Source organism: Neolamprologus multifasciatus, chromosome 12 (assembly GCF_963576455.1).
Source record: "Neolamprologus multifasciatus chromosome 12, fNeoMul1.2, whole genome shotgun sequence".
Taxonomy (NCBI): Eukaryota; Metazoa; Chordata; class Actinopteri; order Cichliformes; family Cichlidae; genus Neolamprologus; species Neolamprologus multifasciatus.
This window is the reverse complement of record NC_140450.1, coordinates 30,567,035-30,590,835: the sequence shown is the minus strand read 5'-3', so window position 1 is coordinate 30,590,835 and position 23,801 is coordinate 30,567,035. Positions and strand designations below refer to the sequence as shown.

General features: G+C 40.3%; 1 protein-coding gene across 8 annotated transcripts in view; it reads right to left on the bottom strand.

Annotated features, from left to right (window-relative positions):
* The window catches only part of citb (citron rho-interacting serine/threonine kinase b), a 53,604-nt gene that overhangs the window by 21,861 nt on the left and 7,942 nt on the right, over positions 1-23,801 (bottom strand). For 5 of the 8 annotated variants that reach the window (XM_085181373.1, XM_085181372.1, XM_085181376.1 and 2 more), the window contains exons 5-23: positions 18,456-18,626; positions 17,895-17,948; positions 17,693-17,746; positions 17,129-17,269; positions 15,765-15,890; positions 12,877-12,972; positions 12,534-12,650; positions 12,232-12,341; positions 11,832-12,006; positions 10,819-11,016; positions 10,658-10,711; positions 8,203-8,400; positions 2,715-2,908; positions 1,887-2,022; positions 1,694-1,798; positions 1,314-1,454; positions 909-1,028; positions 556-787; positions 258-416 (exon numbers count right to left, since the gene is read on the bottom strand). In XM_085181373.1, the coding sequence (XP_085037499.1) occupies positions 258-416; positions 556-787; positions 909-1,028; positions 1,314-1,454; positions 1,694-1,798; positions 1,887-2,022; positions 2,715-2,908; positions 8,203-8,400; positions 10,658-10,711; positions 10,819-11,016; positions 11,832-12,006; positions 12,232-12,341; positions 12,534-12,650; positions 12,877-12,972; positions 15,765-15,890; positions 17,129-17,269; positions 17,693-17,746; positions 17,895-17,948; positions 18,456-18,626 (2,581 nt within the window). Of the gene's footprint in view, positions 1-257; positions 417-555; positions 788-908; positions 1,029-1,313; positions 1,455-1,693; positions 1,799-1,886; positions 2,023-2,714; positions 2,909-8,202; positions 8,401-10,657; positions 10,712-10,818; positions 11,017-11,831; positions 12,007-12,231; positions 12,342-12,533; positions 12,651-12,876; positions 12,973-15,764; positions 15,891-17,128; positions 17,270-17,692; positions 17,747-17,894; positions 17,949-18,455; positions 18,648-18,975; positions 20,517-23,801 lie in introns of those variants that run through there. The other 3 variants (XM_085181374.1, XM_085181379.1, XM_085181378.1) reach the window with 2 other exon arrangements.

The following is a 23,801-nucleotide window of genomic DNA, read 5'->3' as shown; positions in this document are numbered from 1 at the left end:
AGTACATACACAGCTGCCAAAAAGGCTTTGACTTGAGCTTTTTACACGTCTTCTTAAATAGTTCTTCCTTACACAGCAAGGTGAAAAAGAAGAAAAAATCACATGACAAAAATTATGAATGGTTGCCTAAATGAGATAACAAACCTGCCGGCTCATCTTACCTCACTCTCCTCTATGCATCTCCTGTGAGCCTGCATGTTTGTGCCATTGGATTAAAAAAACACACTGAGCTACTATGAAAATCACCCTTCCCTTACCCTCGGGTGTGGGAGTGTCCTTCCTCCGTCCAGAGTTGGAGGGTGCAAGGTTGGTGGGGCCCTGCTGGTGCTCAGGAGACTTCACCATGGCAGACATAATTATCTGTTGCCGAGCTGTGGCTGGGTTTGTAGAACTTCCGTGGTCCTTATACTGCAGAGCTGGGTTGGAAAGACTAACTTTGAGTATTTTTTTTTGAGTAAAATTTTTAAAAATTCTTAGTTCAAGTTTCTACTGATGATTATAAATGAACAACAGAGTGTAAATTGGAGTCCACAGATTGGCGCAGGGCAGTCTCACCTTCTTCTCTCAGTGCTCGCAGTTCTGCTCTCATTTTCTGCAGAGCATCTTCTAACTCTGTGCAACGAGAACGTTCTTTGTCTAGAGCTGCCTTCATGTCGCTGTACTGCAGAGGCACCGGCTGGATGGCAGGCACAGGGGAAGCCTGGCCTTGAGTCTGAGTCTGACCCTGAGACTGAGCCTGAGCAGCCATGGCGGCCAACAGGTCCTCCCGACGACGTCCAAAGAGACCCTGAGACGCACACAAGCAAACACAAACAGGGAGAAACACAAGAAATGAGCCCAGAAATGAACAAAAAGAAAAAGAAAGATAAGATAAGAGAGAGAGAGAGAGATATTTAATCCCATCTGACCTTTTTCTTCTTGGAGCCACCGTGGGCCTGGGCCTGGAGGAAGTCTATGAGCTTAGTCTGCTGGGTAATGGTTCCCTCCATTTTCACCTTCTCATGAGAGTATACAGCCTGCAGGTGGAGCTAAGTGAACATCACTACTGCCATGAATTTCTCCTCAAGTACTTCATTTCATACAGAGAGGTTGACAGAGACAGAAAGTAGGGGAGGGAGTTGTGTGCTGTAAAACAAATAGTATGTGTGCACATACATGTGGCTCAGAACAGTGGGGGAGAAACAAGACTGAAAATGACACAGTCCAGCAACGTACATGTACCTGCAGTGATTTAAAACTCACATGGTTCCTACATGTGTGGGTTTTTTTCATTTCTCTTTAGTAGGCGTGTGCATGTATGTGTGTAGCAGCACCTGGATGTTCTCCAGCTGGTATTCCAGGTCAGTCCTTTCAGTTTTCAACAGGTCAGTCTGGTCCAAAGCGTCCTGCAGCCCCTGGGTCAGACGAAATATGTGGGTCTTCTGGGCATCCATCTGCTGTTGCAGCTTCTCTTGCTGTGGAGATAAAGCACCTTTACATCACCCTCTGAATGTCTTTACTAAGCCACACACACTTCTTACAACTGATTTCAGCGTGAAAGGTTTAGCGACAGAAAGGTTTATTATTATTATTACTGCTATGAATTTCTGAAAAATAGAACCGACTTATTTTCCGGTTTTGACCATATGTCTGTAATAAAAGTGTAATAAAACGATCAGATCAGTGGCTCTGTGAAAATAATGAAACACTGTGCCTCTTCCAGCAGCCTCTGCTTCAGCTCTCTCTCACTCTCCAGTTTTTGCTGCAAACTGCGGGCGTTCATCTCCAGCATGGCATGCTTCTTCTCCAGATCATTCAGCTGAGGAATGAAAAGGAAGAGTTTGCCGCGATGTCTGCTAACTACACAAAACTTAACAGATGCTATTCAGGAGTGTGAAAATGCGTACAGTGTCTGCAAGGCTCTCGGCTTTGAGTTTCTGGTCTTTGAGGGCCTGCTGCAGGGCCAGGATCTCAGCTTTGTGCTCTTTAACTGCCTGTTCCACAGCCTGCCGAGACTCGGTGCTGCGCTGCTCTGCACGGAGCCTGGATCGGAGAAAAGTTAGTGCCAGTTATTTTTCAGCCTTCAAGTGCATGCTCTTCAAGTTCATCTATTATGTGTTTACAGGCTCTTTGAAACAAACTGACTAAAGTATTTCGTAATGTTCATATTGCTGTTTCACTCAATGGTTTGTTTGGGGTAAAGTCGTGTGGTTCTGGATAGAGAAAAACACACCACTAAAAATGTAATTTCAGTTTTTGAATGCTTTAAAGTTTACCTAATTTTCAACACTTTCCACTGTTCCAGGCAACTCAGAAAATCATTTCCTATTTTACCTAGAATTCCTGCTTTGACAGACCCTAGACAATACGGCAAAGCCTGTCGAATCCAGTGCGTGTAGGCGAAGGGAGCTTTATCCAACACTGATAGCAAGAGAAATACTTAGAGCAAAAATAGTTTTCTCTGCTGATGAAATAAGAAACTGATAAGCCTTCTTAAAGGTCTTGTGGCAAGATTACATAACTGGACTATTGCAATGTGCAGAAATAAATATACTAACGTTTCTTTGAGGCAACTATAGGTGCACTGAATATAAGTTAATGTGCTCTAGACTGTTTTCATAGTAGCAAGAAAATTACAAGCAAAATAGAAACAGAACATTGAGGAAAACATTTTGGCTATTTAGGATTCATTAGTTAACACCCACAGTTACAGTGATACATCTTGTGGTGGTCACCTATTCTGTTTTTCAGTGTCTAAGAGTCTCTGGATCTCTCTGGTCCTCCGCTCAGCCTGGTTCTTCTCCTCCTCCAGTGTTGACCTCCAGGCATCCCACTGTCTCTCCTTCTCCAGCAGTTCATCATTCATAGTCTCCAGCTCCATGACCTGTTCCTCCAGCATGGTACACGTGGTCTTCAGAGTCTCAAGATTCTGGTGAACAGATGAGAACGTTTCAGACTGTTTTTGACCTGTTTGAGGTCGTCAAGAGGGCACATCTTTAAAATGTTCAGCCCAGGCACACAGTTCTGTTTTTTTGAAACCAGAAGCCACGCCCACCCACTGTTCAAACCTTCTGTTTACAAGAGGCTGCCAATCAGAAGAAAGTTGACAAGAGTCAAAATGGCTTGTTTAAGAATTAATCAATTAACAGAGTGGATGCACCAAGACTCAGTTTAAGATAAATAAAGATTGTTTAAACTGTAGGACTGTGGGAAAGCAACTCTAGTAAGAATGCGAAACTGGAAGTAAGCTGGTGCCATTTAAATTCCCAGCTATGGTTTTACTATACTGTAAGCAGCAGTCCCCAACCCCCCGGGCCACGAACTGGTACAGAGTTGAGGCTCAGGTGGGAAATTTATGGTTTTCAGGGTTTTTATTGTTATTTTTTAATTGTTTTTATCATTAACTCGGTTTCCCTGGGTCTTTTCCCATGTGTTATGAATAAATCTTCTTTTTTTTTTGGTACCAGTACTGTTTTATTTTGGTTTTTATTATATTATTATATTGTCAGACATAAACCGGTTTGTGGTGCAAAAAAGGTTGGGGACCGGTGCTTCATTTACTATGGGGAAAAAAAGTTATCCAATCCTACCTGGAGAAAGTAATTGCCCCTCCCTGTTAAATCATGAATTAACTGTAACTAATCACATCTGTTGGACAGCTGCATTCAATTTCACTGGCCCCACCCAGGTCTGATTACTGCCAGAGCTGTTGAATCAAGAAATCACTTAAAGTCAAACAAAGTAACTGAAATCTATCAGCTTAGAAAGGTTTACAAAGCCTTTCTAATGCTTTAGGACTCCAGTGAACCACTGTGAGAGCTATTCTCATCCAGGAGGTCACAAAAGATCCAAACACCACAGCTAAAGAACAGCAGATCTCACTCGCTTCAGTTAAGGTTCAGCAAAGTATGTATGGGAGCGTTCCACAGAGAAAAACACTTCTGACCAAACAGGACACAAACGCTCGTCTCACATTTGCCAAAAACATGTGATGATCCGTAAAACTTTTGGACTTATGAGACAAAAGTTGATGTTTTTAGGAAGGTTTTGACTGGTATAAAAATAACAGCATTTCACAGAACATCACTCCTACACTACCTCCTGGTGGTGGTAGTGTGATAGTCTGGGGCTGTTTTGCTGCTTGCTGCCTGTACGGTCGTAATTAAATACTCCATCCAGGTCTGTATTGAATTACAGTAAAGAGCAGAAGCATGAATGCTGCTCTCTACCATAAAAGTCTTATAGAGAATGAATGTCCATCAGTTCATGCTCTGAACCTCAAGCACACTTGGTTCACGAAGCAGGACAATGATCCGAAGCACACCAGCAAGTCCACCTCCTGAATGACTCAAAACCCAAAACTAAATGAAGGCTTTAGATTGGCCGAATCAAAGTCCAGACATTAATCAGATTGACATCATTTAGGGCGATCTTAAACAGGCCTTTCATGATGAAAAATCCCCCCATGTGGCTGAATAAAAATTTAATTCTGCAAAGTAGAGTGTGCCAAAATTCATCCACAGCGATGTGAAATCCAAGAATAACAAACACTTGATTGTTTTTGCTCTCAAGAGTGGCACATCCAGTTATATTAAGTTATTAATTACTTTTTCACATTGGAACAGGAAGGTTAGAGAGCTTTTTTCCCTTAAAAATGAATTTAGAATTTAAACAGCATTTTATATCTAATTGTCTCAGCAGATGCACTTATGATATAAATGTGAACATCCTAGGTGATTTTCATAAAATATTAAGCCTGACCTTGAAGTCAAAATTACTGAGATTGAAACTTATCAGAGATTTTTAGTAGGTGCACCAACGGTATCAATTTGAAAATCGTAATTTGCCTTGTTCTTGAGTTATCATATTCACAAACGTGGGTATCACGTCACCCATCGGGCACTGGGTATCAAAAACTGATGATTGGAAAAATGTAGGTGTAACAAATATGCAAAAAACTAATTGTCATTGTCATTCACAATCTGTTAAAAAGAAACCACAATGCTAGAGCCAGGCACTCACAAACTGTTTAAATAATATACATGAAGTCTGACAACTAACGTTCCATGTAAATGACTATTTGAACCTTCTTTTGAGTGGAGTTATTTTCATGCCTCGAAATGTTTTCCTATATTTTTCACCAGGCCTACACAAAGCTCCATGTTTAATGTCTTACAACAGACTCCTTTAGACAAAGCATGGGGAGACAAATATAGCCTCTGCCGGTGCTGCAGCAACACCACGGCCCTCTGAAGTCCAATGCTTCCACAGCTGACACGACCTGGGAGTGATGGGGATGACACATCCCTCCCACACACCACCCCATCCCTCGTCTATGACTTCCATCGGTGGTTACGCAACCAGCAGGACTGAGAGCGCTACTGGACACCCACACACAAATCCTCCCACAGGGGCAACACACCATCACACAGCCTCCTCTCTCTTTCTCTCCATCTCTCTTTCTCACTGCGTTGAGAATACGACGCATAACAATAATAAAATTATTCCAGTGTTTCGGCTGCCTGATTTACCCTTGGCACTCTCGGAGCTGAGAGCGATGTCTAGGTCACCTGTCACAGGTGTTGTGGAGATATCAAATAATGTGAGTGTAAGTGAAAAGCTCCTGTCTGACTGTGAGTGGGAAGTGGGCAGGGTGAAGAAACTTGAATAAGAGGAAGGAATACAAGTGTTTTAGAAAACAGAAAATGATGTTTTCTCACAGACTTCAACTTTCATGCCACACAAAAGCGGTGGCATGTTGGCGGAGTGACTGACTCTAAATGCTGGGTTCAGATGTCAACTCTTTATGTGTTTATTTGCTGAGTGACTGGCCGCCCGTGCAAAATGATATAGAGAATGAATGCAGACTTCACACTTTATCTGAGTTTTGCTTGTGTTTTTCTTTCTCGCTTATCTGATTCGTGCTCTTGCTTTGCAGTAAAATCTGTTTTTATTTCACATCTGGTTGTCATGTTATTGTTGTCTAGTGTTCCCTGTGCCTAATACAGTGTTCCTGTCTGTACATGTAGTTTTGCTTGCTGCTCTTCATCTGATGCTCACGCCTTCTCTGACAGACTTCCTGTTACTGACCCGAGCTTAGTAAACAGTTATTTGATTTGAACCTGCCTGACTTTTTCTTTTGAGCAGGAAATTCAGTGTCAGAAGCTAATAAATCTGCTGGTAAGTAATAAAAAATACCAGCTGGGTTGTTCCTGCATATAACAATTTTCCCAGCACCAAAGGAACATCCAGTCTGTGTAAAATGTAAATGAAAACAGCATACTGTGATTTCATTCACAACAGAAAACAGAAAATATATCAAATGTTTAAACTGAGATGTTTTACTAGTTCATGAAAGATTATAGCTCATTTTTAATTTGATGGAAACAGCTATTTCAAAGTTGAGATGGGGGCAATAAAACATCGAAAAAAATGGAAGTGGTACTAAAATTAAACATTTTGCAAGTATTTAGGTTAATCAGCAACAGGTCAAAACAAAACTGGGTACGAAAAGATCATCTTAGAGACATCAATCTGCAAAAAGCTATGCAACAATTTCTCCTGAATAATCTGCAGCACATAATATCATCAAAAGATTCTTAGAATATGAAGAAACCTCTGAGGACAAAGGACAAGGCCAAAAATTAATATTGGATGCCTGCGATCTCTGGGCCCTCACAAGAAACAGCATTAGGGGAGGCTGTAGCTCGGGTGGTAGAGCAGATCACCTACCAAACAGAAGGCTGGTGATATCCTCGTGTTGGTGTTGTTCCCACATCATCATCATAAATGTTGTTCCAGGTTCAACATCGCAAGTGACCAATCACATTGTTTGACGTCATACTTTTGCAAGCTAAGCGATTCATTCATTTATGAAATTCCAATGTTGCAAGGACAATATGTATAATGCTTACCGTTTATTAAAGAACAGTATGAAATGCAAAGAATTCAAATTGCTGGATCGGTGGACAGAGGCGGTTTCTTGCAAGTTAAGTAGATTTTTTGTTTAACACGTTTTTTTCCGAAGTCGCAAACGTATGATGTCACAACCATGTGATTGGTCACTTGCAATGTTGAACCTGGAACAACATTTATTATGATGATGTGGGAACAACACCAACACGAGGATATCTGTGCGTCTGGCACATATCCTTGGGCAATAAACTAACCCCATGTTGCTCTCAGATGCGTCCATCAGAGTATAAATGTATGTGAACATTAGATAGGAAGCACTTGGGGGAAAAGGCCTTATGGAAGTGCTCAGATTGAGTAGAAAAGTGCTATATAAGAATGAGTCCATTTACCAATAAAAAAACACATGATTCTGAAACACTTCCACAAATGTTCTCTTTTCTGGTCCAAAGCTCATTTAAAATAGACTGAGGCAAAGTGGAAAGCTGTTCTGTGGTGAGACAAACCCAACTTTTAAATTCTTTTTGGAAAATATGGACGCCACATCAACTAGATTTAAGAGGAGAGGGACCATTCAGCTTATTATGGGGGGCATCACTGCCTATGTCTTTGGACATCTGGAAAGGCACCATCAGTGCTAAAAGCTGTATACAGGCTTGAAAAGATTTGGGGCTCAAGAAACAAACAACACAACAAAGTAGACCCAGGACCGCTGAGCAAAGGATCCTACATCACACAACAGTTGGATGAGTTTTCTCATTCAAAAGTCCAGCAGCTGCTCGCAGTGATTTACAGACTAATGTTTAAATAAGAGGGAATGCCACACAGTGATAAACATGCCTCCTGACCCAGTGTTTATATATGCATTCTGCTATCAAATTCATAATGAGTGATTATTTACATTTTGTCATTTTAAACCATTTCTTTATTTCTATGTTCCCACTGTGAATGAAATATGTGTTTATGAGAATCGCAAATCGTTGCATTTTTATTCCGATTTTAGACCTTTTTTGAAATTAGGGTTTTATTTTTAAGAATAATAGATATTAATGTTTACTGTAGTGGAAAATAACAACAAAAAGTAATGTATTACTGCATGTGGTGAAATGTGAGTGGCCTGTGTAGTTGCCCTCTAAAGCCCCATCCTGAGTCAGGTGAAACCCTAACAAGAGATTCAACAAGCCTCTTGAATCTCTCTGGGCTAACAGTAGAGGTTCAGTGTGCTTTCTGGTAACTAAGTTTCTGTTTTTATTCAGGGTTCACAAACCCATCTGCATTTTAGGACTGTACGCCATCATCAGAAGTCAGCACCTGTTTCTGGTTGTTAAGGTGCATTTCACGGTCGGCCACCTCCCGACGCAGCCTGTCCACATCCTGGCTGAGCTGCAGTCGATCTTCTCTCTCATCAGAGGCCTCATCCAGCTGCTTGGACAGGTAGAAGTTCTGACGGTTAAGCTCTGCATTCTCCTGAGTCAATGTTGTCAGCTGCTCCTCCAGGTCTGTGATCACCTACAGAGTAAAGGGAACATTCATATTTCACATTTAAATGGCTGAATACACACACAGTATCCATCTGCAACTACCCCCAAAAACCCAAAACCTTTTGCTGCATTTGTGTATAATACTATAAGCCTGTAATGTGACACTTTACACGGTGTTTTTGTTGCTCCAAAGGCAGTGTGTACCTACACTGTAAAAGCAGAATCCCTGGATGTTCGGGAAAAGTAATAAAAATGTTAATTTTACAATTCGCACATAAGAAAAAGTTTTGGTGCTGTTGTGCATATAATGCTCAGATCGTTGCTCCTCCACAATAACAGCTGACCCAACACCCCACACAATCTCAACTCTACTGCTGCATGATTACATGATGCAGATATCTGGGTTAGTGATGTAATGCAGTAATCATTTTTCGACGCTGCTGTTTCAACCCAAGTAGCATTCAGAATGAGAATAATCATTTCATCAGCATCGGTCTGTTCCCTTAATCAGCCATGACTACAGTGCACACTGTAAAGAGATGAGGGTTATACGAGGCTGTCTGTTAAAAGCCCCTTATTCTCAGCTCTTGTGGGAACAAGGGGACCACACAGAACGTCAAGGTGGCAGGGGGGAAGAGGCAAAGCTTTTAAGTACATAAATTAGCTGCCTGTTCTGTACTGACTCAGTGCTTCTGCTCCCTTTCGGCAGGGGACTGACAGCAGCGACTAAATTCTTAAGGCAAGGCTAGAAGTCAACAGTGGAATGAGTGCAGCGGTGATCTGGCAATCTATTCCAATCATCTGTCAACCAAATCTATAGAGCAACTTAAACAGCTAAGGTAAATCACATCTAGATCTGCATCCTCAACGCTGCTGAATACAAACTGCTCAGTGCTGTTTGTGAAATCTGTGGCTGTCACACACTTTCACTGATTAAAATTAACATATCATTTATTGTTTACCTCTGCCACAAAACACAGAGGATCTTTCTTTCAGTGAGCAGTGTGAATGCTGTAGTGTGTAAATGCAATGCTGATATGCAGGCAATATATAACTACATCCAATGAATTTGCAGTCTTTATCAGTTTTAAACATTGCCCACAGCAGTCTAACACACCCATGATGGCTTCAGCTATAATCCTATAATATACAGTTTCTACACATATTTAACATATTGATTAACTACAATGTTAAAAAAGTGAAGATATGCTATGAACCTCAATGAATACAGATTTTTTTAAAAGATCATAAAGCAGTGAAAACATCATGAGCTCCCACATCCGGTGACTAGTCGCTACAGTGCTCTCATAATACAAAACGCACACCATAATGCATTAATAATTTCCGGGAGACCTCACTAAATTAAATGACACTTTGGCTCACAGTTGTCCAGATATCCTGTTCTCCTCCAAAATGCTCCACAGACTAATGGTTCAACCAACACGGCAAGTCAGCAGGGCAAAAAATAGAGTGGCATTTCAAGCTCTGCTTGTTGCTGAATTTGGCTGTGCTTGCCTGAATACTGGCCAGCTAAATCTATGGTTGTCGCTTTCTGAACAGTTTGTGAGTGGGAGGATCTCAAAAGTAGGGCAATGGGATAAAGGAAGACTGTGACGGTTTTGGTATTTATTCAAAATACATAAACTTGACGGCACCTAAATACCTGAAAAATGACAACATAATTTCGCAAGGTTAGTCACATGTCACAAGATCCTGTGTTAGCAAACCAAAGAGTTACCAGGAAATGTTCATTCATAACAACGTAAAGCAAATAAATATATTAAAAAAATTGGAGCTCCCAAATAGCAATGATCACCGAATAGAGGGCATTATTTTCTGATTCAGTAGGGCTAACTTTGGTTCACTTAGTTTCTGTGTTAATGCGCACAATGGTGCCATGAAAACAACAAACAGTTCTGAGAGTTAGTCTAATATTACTGTAAAAATTGTATCTGGAATAACAACTCTCACTTTGACCAGAAACATAATGTTTTGAAAACAGGGTGGAGACCTGCTCATATTTAAGGATGCACATTTATGCAGTCAGCTTTACATCTCCATAAAGATCACCAACAAGGCAGACAAACGTGATGAAACGGGGAAGGTGTTAAAAGTGACACGGAGTCAAATGATTTTAAATTTTAATTCATCCAAGAGTGACAGAAACACATATGGACCGAAACGAGGCTACTTCTAGTGCGATGATTCAGCTGGTGTTCGGTGCCAGAAGAGCTGTTTATTCCTGTAAAGAGCGAACGACAGAAATAAGGGTGTGAGCAGCTTACCGCGCAGCTGTCTCTCAAGGCATCATATTTGCGTTGTATTTCATCTCTGTGTGCCTAGGAGGAATGACAGGAGAGATGCAGGGACAGATATTACTGCCTACATTACACAACATCAATGAGACAGCATCTTCGCTACTTTTTTTCCTTTCCATTTCTCTTACTCTGAGCACAGTTATCTCCTCCTCGGCCTCTGCAGTGGTCTCCTCCAGCTCGGTCTTAGCCTGCTGCAGCTGGCTTTCCAGGGCATGGCGAGCTGCCTGCAGGTTGCTGATCTGAGATTCACGCTCTTGAAGTGAAAGGGTCAGCTCTGTCACCTGACGTTTAATCTCCAGCTTTTGTTCCTCATGCTCCAGCCCAATCTACAAAAGCAGACAGAAAGACCAGGATCAGGAGGAGGAGGCGATTCATCCCCAGCGCAGTCAGACACATGCTGACATCACTTCGGTGTGAGAGCATTACACCTGACACATGTCTGACTGCCTTGAGTTATTAGGCTTCACTTTTTGTAACATCTGACTTTACAATAGCAAGTGAGACTTTTATGGCCCGGGGAAATTCAAATTACAAGCTACTATGGAGATAAATGGAGTACTGTAGAAAATATCCTGTATCCTAAATCCCAAAAAGTTGATTCTGTTCATCTGGACGTATCCTACATTATGCTACTGGGTCCCAAACTCCATATATCATAATATGCACTGTACATCAAATGGTCCCTACCTTTTCAATGTCCATATATTACCAAACAACTATTTTATATGCACCACCTGCTTCCCCAAGAGGTCACGATATATATACTACACTATAATTATTTCCTCAATATACACTTAGGAACACAGTTCCACGCAAGTGTGTTTATACTACATGGAGCCAGATCAACACAGATGGAAGAGGTTTACTGCACAGCTTTGTCTATTTAATGTTTAAAAATGCCTTTTATGCTTTGATAAAATATCTGTGCAGATACTCTATAATTAGTCAATATATTATTAACTAAGATTACTTCATATGTACAAAATAAAGCATAGAAATAAAAGACTCTATGAAGCGGATGGTGCTGTGACAAACAGACAGGGAACAGAGCAAATACAAAGAAAAGTGTTGTCACACAGTTGGAAAATCCACCACCATCTATCAGCAGAGATATCCTGCACCTGTTCTAATGTCTCCTCACCTCTCGGAGCCTGGTTTCCAGCTCCAGCACGCGGCTCTTATTGCTTTGCTCTTGCTGAGTCATTTTCTCTAGATGCTCTTCCAGTTTGGCATTCTGAGCTTCCAGCTTCCCGGCCTGAGACTCCAAGTAGAACTTCTGCTGGCGAAGCTCTGAGATCATCTCCTCTTGGGCTTTCCTTGCAAGCCAAAACATCGAAATGTGCAAAAGGTTAAATAGAAGGCTATGTAGCAACAGCAAGGTCAGAATTAAGTACCTTCAAGATATTATTGCGCACAAGCTGCAGCTTCACTCTGCCCAATAAAAGGACAAGCTTACAAGCATATTTGTATCTATTGTATTATTATTGTATTTTATTGTTATTATGGAGCACAATAACAATGCTTTGTGTTGGGGTACTTACATGTTTTTCTGGGTATAGATACTGCTGTTAGCTGCTAGTTTGTTGGCCTCAGATAGTTCAGCAATTCTCTGCTCCAGACTGTTCATCTTTGAGTCCATTGCATTTATTGTCTGAAAAGAAAATGTGGAAGCTGTAACATACGCTTAACAAACATTTAGTTTGGTCTTCCTATCAGAGGTTTAAATGGGGTGATTTTTGTGCTTTTTAATTATACAATCATTATTCCAAACATGAAATCTATGTCAGTGTGATAAATATTAAAATACGCCTGAAATAGTGCTCCCAAGCTGGTCAGTTCTTACCGCCTTCTGTTCACTGATGATGCTGCACTTCTCCCGCACCTCCTCCTCATATTTGCTCTGACTCGACTCCAGCATCTCCTTATCGGCCATGTCCGCCTTCATCTGGGCCTCTAGCACCTGCTCAATGCCAGGCAACCCACAGACCCATAGCCGGGATATCACTTAACAGGGTAAAATATGAATTTGAATATGACATATTGCTGCTCTTCCCAGCACCCCGGCTAAGGCACGACCACTAGACAAAGCACTTCCAGCAAGTCTATCAGGACATTTCTGCATGGTGTTTTACATCAAACCAGTGGGTCTGCGTATATGATTGTGTGTACATATTTATAAATCGAACCTTTATCTTGTCTTCGTAGAGCTTCTCTTTCTGTTTCAGATGAGTCTCCAGGCGCTGGGCTGTGGCTTGAGTCTCTCGCAAATTCTCCTCCAGCTCCTACACGAAATACAAATAGGTCACTTGCTTCATGTTGACATCAGCAGCCATGCTCGCAAACGCTAAAGTAGCCATCATTTCTGGCATAAAGGTAATGCATAAAGCATTTCATCACAAAACTCACACATTTGTTAGAGGCAGTGCAAAGGACTTCAAAATCACTAACACCTAATCACAATCAGTGATGGCTCCTGCTGCTCACCAGCAGGTTTTGAGAGTTTTGAGATGTAATTATAACAACTGTTTATTTAGCTCTGCTCTGGTTGATTGTGGTGTTTGGTAGTCAGCGAGAGATTCAATCACCAACACACAGCTGTTTTTTAATCCTTCATACAATAAAGGAGAAAGATTAGTATTAAAATGCAATGATTACAGTGTAAAATTTCCTTGTCTTTGTTACTATGGATGTAGAGGAGCTCAAGTAACACAAAGTCATTTATATCAATGAGTCCAGCGTCAGCGCCTCTCTTTTTTGGGCTTTATTAATAGCACAGGTTTTGGCTGAGACGCAGCAGGAAATGCACAGGTGGACCTCACACACACTGCTGCAAAAGGTCAATTTCTATGACTTCTTTTTAATCAAAAGTAAACGGAGAAACTTTGTGACTCTCTCAGAGTTTTAAAAGGGACTTCTTTTATTATTGATTGTCACAAGCAGACACGGGAACCAGAACGTTTTCACAACACAACATGCCCATAATTTAGTGCCTTATAGATCTACCCTTAGCAGCAATTACTTGAAATAATCACTTTCTGTATGTCTTTCAGATCGTTATGGTTGAATTGTGGCCCACTCTTCCTTAAGGCGTTGCTCCAGTTTGTCGAGGTTTGCAGGCATCCATTAATGCACAGCTCTCTTGAGGTATAACATTTCAATCAGATTGATCATGACTAGATCATTACTAAACCTTGACTGTTTTTTTCAGCCTCTCTCTTAGAAATTTGCTGATGTGTTTGGCATCATTGTCCTGTTACATGAACAAGTTTTGGTCGACGGGTGGCTGTAGCTCAGGAGGTGGAGCAGGTCGTCTACTAATGGGAAGGTTGGTGTATTGATCAATGGCTGCTCCCGTCTGCATCTCAAATATCCTTGGGAAGATACTAACCTCAAGTTGGTCTCCAACGCATCCACTGGCATGTGAATGTTAGTTAGAAAGACAGAAACTATTTAAGTGCTTGTGTGAATGAGTTAAAGCACTTTGAGCACTCAGGTAGAGTAGAAAAGCCAGTCCAGTTACCATTTACCTAGCTTCAGAGAAATGGGCTCACTGTCACGGTCCTGGGTCAGTGACCCAGTGTTTTGAGTTTCTTGTGCCTCTGAGTTTTTTGTATTATGTTCTTAGTTCTCTTTGTTGTCCCAGCTTATTCTTTAGTGTCTTAGTTTGGTTTTCTTGAAATTTGTTTAGTTCTCTGAGTATTTAGTAGCTGCCCTCTGTGTCTCTTTGTTGTTGGTATTGTCTGTGTTTCTTAGTTGCTCTGTCTCCCCTAGTCTAGTTTGCGTCTTCCTGTTTTACTTTGAAGGTCTGTGTCTCATGTGAGTGTATCCTACTTTGCTCCCTTGTCTCGTCAGTTCTGATTTCTCCCAGTTTAGCTTAGTTTACTTTGTATGCTCGTTTTTCTGTGACCAGCAAATAAAGCTGTGATTTTGAGTTCATCCCCTGAGTCTGAGTCCTGCACTTTGAGTCCTCATCTCCTGCCTGCCACACAGGTTTCATGACACTCACATTCAAATCTAGAATAATTTGGCACACAGAGTTCTTGGTCTGCAAGAACTCTGTGTGCACTGTAAGTGCAAAGCAAGCCCAAATCATCACTGCTCACCGCCGTGCTCGACAGCTGGTATAAGGTGTTTGTGCTGATATGCCGTGTTTGGTTTTTGCCAAACGTGGTGTCGAGCATCATGGCCAAACGTCATCTTTGGTCTCATCTGCCCAAAGTACATTGTTTCAGATGTCTTGTGGTTTCTCCAGCTCCCTATGTGATCAGTCTTTTTTCAAATTGTGCTGTCAGCTTTTGGTTTTGTTCCTGAGCACTGCACGGTCTGATTTCAGGTGAATCTGCAGTGCACAATATATGAATTTGCGTAATATTCACACTCAGGGGACTGTTATGGCATTGTGACAATAAACACATGAATCATCCAGATCAGCAACATGGCAAAAAACTGCTTTTATGGAGGTGCTCACACTTCCTGATCATCACTTAATGTGAATGATGCGGTCGGTTATCAGCAAATGCACTCACCCTGTTAATTCATATGAATAGTACGAGGTGTTCTTAGTTTTCCACGGGACACCAAAGAGTCTTGTAAAAACTTTTTTTTTTTCAGATGACTGCATGTATTTTGTGCTTGCTCATATTAATTTCCCTATAATCGCTGTGAGGCAAAAGCTCATGATTCACAGTCCTCTAAACTGTCTGTTTGAAATGGTTTTGTCAGCTCCGAGTGGATATGCTTAATACTTTCATCTCAGGCACACAGTTCAGACGCTGATAATGCAGAAAATAATGGAAATAAAGGAGTAATTTCTCATAACAGGTGCAACAAAACTATTGGAAAAGTTAGAGCGAGATCTGATCACACACAGTCTGGTGATGTAAACGGATTCAAAGCGCTGGTTGTATCACAGCTGTAAGGCAATTAAAATAAAAAATCTGGAGTGTCTGAGCACTGCATATGTAAAAATATTAGATGTAAATTTGCACTTCTTTTGCAATGATGACAATGAGTTCTGTTTATTTCACACCTCCTTCTTCATTTTGCTCTGCTCGAAAGATGAAAGGTGGGTTACCAGAATCTTATCTGCCATCTGCTGAACCTGCTGGCCCTTGCTCTGGATTTCATCCTTCAGTTTGGCCTCCCGGCGCTCAACAATCTCGAGCCTCTTCACCTGGTTCTCAAGAGTCTTCCTGCCATCCTGGATAACACAAAACAAGCAAAAGTTATGCACAAAAAGTAGCGATGATTTTTTTCAAATTCATCCACAAGTCAAAAGAATTAATGCTCTAAAACAGTGTTTGTTTTGCTATCTAGACATAACACACAATTATACGAACAGCAATTAACTTTAAATTTCCACTTCAAGGAAGAACTGGCGACATACTGTAATGGTCACACCCAGTTGGCTTGTTAGGGATGCATCTCTGCTGTGTTTATATCTCATTATTTCAAGTTACTCCCAACTAAAGTTCCACAGAGCTCATTTCCTTTCATGTTGGGAGGTGTAGGAGATCTTTGGAGCTGTATAAATTTGACCTTGTTGCATATTCTCTTTTCTCTGATTCTAAGTTATGCTGTTTACAGAAGTACTAAGATATGGTCATAACAAAAAGACCCTAGAAACAGAGCTTCTATATGACTGCATATTTATGTCATTTAATTTATGTCATTAATTTATCATGACAGTTGTGTGACGTAGCAGTGCATTCAGATTCAGATTAGTACTCTCAGAAAGATACTAAAACTTAGATGATGCTGCTGGTGCCTGATTGTCTGCACACTGGAGTGTTTTATTTTTTATTTGCTTCATAAAATCTGAATTAGAATTTAAATTGTGTTAAAGGACTAATCATTTTGTCAAAATAATCCAGATTTAGATCCTTAAATTTTTTATGTCAAAACAGGACAAAAGGCTTAAAAAAGGAATGTGCTGCTTTAAAAAAAGATGTTAAGATAGTCGCCTGAATGTAGCCTGGAATAAAACTGTATACAGAAACAGCCACTCGATGATCATGTAGTAAAATATAATAGGCAGCCTGGTTAGCTTCACAGGAACAATCACAAAAAATGTCCTTGTGTCCAAAACCATACAGTCGCTACATAATGGATACAGACTGAAGACCTTAAACTAAAGAAAATAAATGTTTGTTGAGCATTTTTGTCTAGTTTAATCTGGTGTCACTCACAAGAACTGGACACCGGGGGGAGATCCCGACAACCAGGAAATAATCAAATCCCAAAACAAAAGCTCTCTGACAAGCAACGATTCATTACAGAACAGGTTTGTGCTTCTATCAGATTATTTATTATTTCTAAGACTTTTAACACAGAAATTTTGACGGTGCAAATCTACGAATGACTGAAAACGTATGAAATGTATGAAAGTCTTTGTGCATGTGTACAGCGTCTGTGACAGCAGTGTTTGTGTGTGTGTACCTCAGTCTCACGGAGACGTCTGCGTAGGCTGTCACTGGAGTCTTCCTTATTCTGGAGCCTCTCTAGATCCCGCTCCGTGCGCTCTTTGGCCATTTTTGTAGTCTGAAGGAGGTCAGTAGCCTCAGCATTTGCTTTTAATGCCTAGTAATTACAAGGAAAAGATAGAAAACATTTAGAAGGAATAACCAAACTTTTGCTCTCTTTCTTACTTTTAAATAAACTACTTTACATTGCTCATACCAAATCCTTAAGAAAATGACATGCTACATGTTAATTATTTCACATTTAGTTCACATTGTGTCAGATTTAGGCCAATTGTAGCCAAAACTGTTTGACTGTTGATTATTAATCAGTAACTCCAGTTTAATCGTTCCCTGGCAATAGCCTACATATGACAGGAGACCAAAGTTTATTCAAGAGACAGAGAGAGAAAGGAGGAGGTTGGGAAGGGTAATGAAAAGTTTATAAAGTCCTCTCAAAGTGCAAAATACTGCTGCATCTCTTCCATTTGGGATACAAGTTCAAATAAATTATTAATTGGTCTTTTAAACAAAAATATTTTACCTTGGTGAGTTTTTCCTGTAGCTCTTGGATCTTGACCTGCTGTTCAGTATTTGTCTAAAAAGGGGGAAAAAAATCATTTAAATATGGAAATATTATCCCACATTAAAGTCATTTAAACTCTTCAGTGTCTTTACCTAGAATAAATTTTCGCCCTCACCAATCACACAGTTTTTATCACGAATAAATTAACTTCACGAGCTACCTTCTCCAACTTGGTGATCGTCTCATCTCCTTCTGCTTTCCCTTGATCTTTGGCCTGTGAAGATGAAGATTAGGAAGAGAAATGATCACTACTTTACTAGAAAAGTTGCAAATCATGATCATGTGGTTGCTCTGTCACTGTGAGCGCTATAATTGCCAATAGCCAGATTACAGGTATGCTCAGTAGTTTACATAGCATTCATCAAATCCACTAAGGGTCAAAATGAGGCTCAAATATATGCACACACCCACACTAATATTTGGTTTAATGCCCCTTAGAAAGTTGCACAATTGTTTGGTTTCCTGTAACTAACCTGCCTTTAAATGTAGTCCACAAACTTAGGCACTCAATTCTTGTGTTTTAGCCATTACAGATATATGCCATACAATCACTGCTCAACAATGTGAAGAAAGAACATTTCAAAGAAGTCATCAAAACCCCCAATACCATGACATTCATGCCCATGATGCAAACGTCTGACCACAACTGTTCATACAGTTTGTGTCGCCGATGCCTTCCTAAAACCTTTGAGTCATTAAAAGCTTTAGTTCCAGTGCAGACCTTCTGAATCCTGTGCTGGTACTCTGCAGCTTTCCTCTTCAGTTCTTCGCTGGCCTGGCGGGAGTCTTTCAGTTCTGCCTCATAAAGGTCGCTACGGCGACGGGCAGCGGACAGGTCCTCTTCCAGCTGTCTAATGGAAACTCGCATCTCCTCCAGCTGGGCATGATATTCCTACACACAGGTAAGAGAAACCTTAGATCAGCGGTCCCCAACCTTTTTTGCGCCACGGACCAGTTTATGCCCGACAATATTTTCACGGACCGGCCTTTAAGGTGTCGTGGATAAATACAACAAAATAAAACTAGTACCAGTACCGAAAAAAAGAAAATTTATTCATAACACACGTGAAAAGACCAAGGAAAACCGAGTAAACGATAAAAACGATAACAAAATAACGCTGAAAACTGATAAAAACCCTGAAAACTATACATTTCACACCTGAGCCTCAACTCTCGCGGCCCGGTACCAAACGACTCACGGACCGGTACCGGTTCGAGGCCCGGGGGTTGGGGACCGTTGCCTTAGATGACTGGATAAGTGAAGCTGAACACAAACAGAAATTAAAGGGTCCAAGTAGTCCCACAAAATGCTGACCCAACACCACATCTACCCAAATTAGGTACTCTCACATAATTCAGACTTGAATCTAAATCATCACAAGGGAAGCATGGTGATGTTTTTCAAAATTTGGACTTCATCAAACTACAGTCAGAAAGCTGGGAGCATTGTCCGATTGGACTTTTACAAATGGTTTTATACATGGTGACAAATAGGGCTTTCCAGATGCACAGTGACAGGATTCAACCTTGAAATAAGGTTTCTTAAAGGTTTATGAAAGCTTACTAAAACATGTTGAACATACTGTAGACAACAAAGACAAACACTCGCAAGAAGCTCTGTTTCCTTAGAAGCAAAACAATGAACAAATGAGGGTTGAATTAATACTTGTGCACAATATTGCAAGGATTTAATATCTTAATCATAAGCACTTAATCCAGGTAACGTAACTATATTTTTAGTAGCCATTAAGATTGTCCTCATTCCAGTGTAGCATATTTGGTTAGACCAAATACTGCACGCTTTCTCAAACAACCTTAACATTGTTTGACTAGAACCTGAAGAAGATGTCCTCGTTAGAGATCACTGCATTATTTATAGCAGTCTCAGGCACGCGTTCAAAACTCATCACATAGTAGAGGAAAATAAACATTTATGAAAAGACCGTTAAAAAGGAGAAAAGAATGTAGAAACAATGATCGGCCACAGTCATTTGCAGATGTCTGTTAAACAGTAATTAGTCACTGCATAACAAATCTAATTTTAACCACCTCATCTGCTTACAGGGTACATCAGCCTGTTTGTCAGTCTAATAAAAACTAGCATCATTGTGCATCCAGGGAGCATTGGTGCTCAGCCGACACAGATTAAAAGTGGTCTATGTGGAAGCACACAGCATCAGACATGGTGATCCGAAGAGTCCCCACATTGTCAGAATGTACTGCTGTGGGCCAGGAAGAAAAACATCACTGAGCTGGTTTGGCACCATGTTAAAGTAAACATTTGCCTCCACCATGACCACTTTGGCTCCATTAAAGCAAGGCAGTTTCCATTATAGTGACAATTCATTGGCTCCATAGGTACATCTCCCATTTGATAGTGACAATAATCATGATTATGGGTTAGAAATGTTTCTCCAATTCCAGTCATTCTTTAGCAGAATGATGATTTGGCCTAAAGAAATGAAAAAGAAAGCTTTCAGTGTGCTAAACAAATACAGCTTGTGAATTGCTGAATCACAGCGGCGGTCTTTTCTTGAGATGGAACATAATTGTGGCTCAAACACCTGCACAGAAAAAAAAAACTCTGAGACAAGACATGACATTCAAAACTTAGATGAGCTGATGCAATGAAGGCAGCCACTGTTAACACCCTCCAACCCCTGACTGAGATCGTCAAATCTGTGTTTACTTGTAAAGAAAAAAGCAAACAAGCAAAAAAAAAGTAAATAAATAAATAAATCTGTTTTCTTTTCTATGCTGATGTTTTTTAAGAATTGATAAACTCAAAGAAAAAAACAAGAAAAAGAAGCAAATTAATGACATTAAATTGTTCCTACTTGCTCACTTCACAAGACAAATATATAAGGATCCATAAATGTATTGTTTCTAAGGTAGTTTGCAATTTTCACCTTGAAAATGAATTAAAAGCAAAAGATAAAATTGTGAATCTAATGTTATTGCTATGTGCCAGTTTAGTTTTGTTGTTAATCATAAATAAAATAATTTTAAAAAATGTACAAGACGTAAAATTAAATTATAATAATATAATAATACATGTGGCATGCAGTTAAAAGCAGTTACCTAACTATATATATATGTATGCATATAAAAATGCATATGAAATAACCTTTGGCTTTTGCAGTCACCAGATCCTAAGCTAAAAGAACAGCTGTGGGGGATTTTAATTGCCCTCGTCATCACCAATATTCACAGAGGTAAAAATTCTGATTCTGAATTGTGTTCTGATGTTTCAAATCTTGCGTCTTTAGTTTTATTTGGGTGGTGCGCTTACTTGGACTGCATTGTACCATATCAGCCTAATGGAGCATTTCAGTCTCAGAGTGCAGGGTTATTTGTGGTTCCTAGGATATTTAAAAGCAGAGTGTTCAGCTTTCATGTTCCTCTCCTATTGAACCAGCTTCCAGGTTGGATTCAGGAGACAGAAACTGTCTTTACTTGTAAGGTTAGGTTTAAATCTTTTTTCTTCCTTTTTTTAGTTTTGCAGTAAGAGCTGGATCAGGTGACCCTTAATCCTCCCTTAGTTGTGCTGCAATAGCAATAGGCTGTTGGGGATTTCCCATGATGCACTGAGCACTTCTCCTTGACGCACCTCTTTCCTCACCTCCAACCGGTCGCAGCAGATGGCCCCGCCTCTCCCTGAGCCTGGTCCTGCCTCAGATTTCTTCCTGTTAAAAGGAAGTTTCTCCTTCCCACTGTCGCCGAGTTCTTGCTTATGCTGTAGGCGATTGTGTGATTGGTGGTTTTTCTCTTCATTACTTTATTAGTTTTCTCTCTATTATTATAATATATTACAATATAAAGCAGGCAACCATTGTTGTGATTTTGTGCTATACTAAATTTTTTTAATTGAATTTGTCTTAAATGTTGTTTTAGTTATTCCCACTCAGTAAGAAAAATGTTAGGCTCTTGAAACTCGCATGAGTTTGCAACTGATAACAATGAAAGTCAACAGGACTCAGTCCTGGCCAAAATCTTCGCTCATCTCATGGCTTAGTTTGGGACTGTTCCACAGAGGGACCTATTAGCAAAACTAAATTCAAACCATTGTTGGCCAGGGTTTTTTAAAGTCTAACATTTTTTGTATGCAGTATTCTATTATGTATATATGCAGACACAGTACATGCACTCTTTCTTGGTACTTTCTTAAATTTCATGACTTCTAACCTTTTTTTGTTGATACAGCAGAAAAAAGGAGCCGTGTGCTTTTCTGTGGGCCTTATTTACTCTCGTATCTTCAGTGAAACTGTCTCTTTCTATATGTTTGCAGGTCTTCCTGGCTTTGGCACAGAGTTCTTCTCTTTGTAAATGAATCTATCCCCAATCTCTCTTTGTTGATCCAACACTGCATGATTTTTTGCACAAAAGTGATAAACACTGCAGTCATGTGACAGAGCGTGGGAGACAGATGCTATTCAAGATGAAATGCAGGATTTAGCTGGTGTAAATACCCTGCTGGGAGGCACCAGTGGGAACACAGAGCCGTATAATACACACGAGCAGCAGAAAACCCTCACAAATTTGACAGTGTAGTGAATTTATCCATGAAGGGCTTCCATATAAGAAGAAAACTGAAAAGAAAACACCTAATAATGTTTGATATTTTAGTACCCCAGCACAATCAACCACAACCCTAATCTCACTGCTGTTAACTTAACTCAGTGAGACTGACTGTACTCTCAGGTTATCAGTCTGAGCTGTGCACAGTAACACGCTAAAATGAATAATAGTACTGAAATGTTGAGAAAAAGAAACAACTCAGACTCCTGCTGAGGGATCCCCGCGGCCACAGTATGCTTTACGTGAAAAGCAAGCTGAAAACTGATTCTGCTCTGTGTCCAACATCTCTGTAACTTTCCAAAAAGACAATGTGATAACTATCCTCACTTCTCAAAGTGACTTTACAGCTTTGTGACAGGATATCACCCTCCATTTCAAGCTTTTTTCCCATTTTCTTCCCCTCCAGAAAATACTTCCATCACTTTTTTTCTGGACAATTTATTAATCTGAGTGGTATTTTGCAATCTCTTCCATCACACGGATCACTGTTTGTTTAAGGAGAATATAAAGTGATGGTCAAAATTTCTGTTTTCCAAACAGTATGAGCTAAGGCCCCAACACCTCATCACGACAGCCTGCCCACTGCATCAGCGCTCTCCTCACTTGTAGGTATATGGCTCTCGTCACCATGGCAACCAGTTATATTCCCTGTATTCAGTGCTTGGTAACCGGCACTAGTGTAGGCTGAGGAAAACAGGTTGCTTTTTAAGAAAAAAAATGGTGCATAATGCCAGGAAGATGATTTTTCATGCTCCTTATCTCTTGTCCTAAATTGTCAATCTTGTATCAGCTTGATTCTCACAGCTGGCAACATTCTTTCATGTTGTGCCGTCACCCCTGCAGAACTATACATGCTCGCACAAACACATGCCACACTCATCACTTTTGATTTCATTAATTAAGAGCTGTGTGTACACTCCTGTCTCATTTGATATCAGACGTATTTTTGATTCCAAAGAGACTCACTGAGTCGAAGCACTTTACAGACTCACTGTGTTTTAACATCTTAAAAACTGCACGATCAACTTAGCCTAATAAAGCAAGGTCTTACAAACAGAGGAGTAAACTAAACCTTTGATGAGTTCTTTCTCAGTCTTGTGGTAAACAAACCTTTTTCCTATAAAGCGCTGTACATGCACTCCATCCATATACCGTAACTTGAATATATACATGTATAAAAAATGGATTTTCAAGGATTAAAAAAAACACAATCATTTACATTAAGAGGGTACTCCAACATGAGGCATTTCTACACATGATGTAGGTAATGCTATACTGATTGCACCCCTACAGCCTGTTGTGGGTAGGCATGGGAATTTGGAACCAGTTCCCAGTAGTCCAATTCATTGGAACTGTTAGTCTCCCTGCCTGTCGATCCCAGTTATCCCTTCTTGCACTTGTGCTACAATCAGCTGATTTCAGAAGAGGAAAATAGCGATGCAGTCTAGAGCTTGGATATGCGCATTTATTTTTATTGCACAAAAGAGAT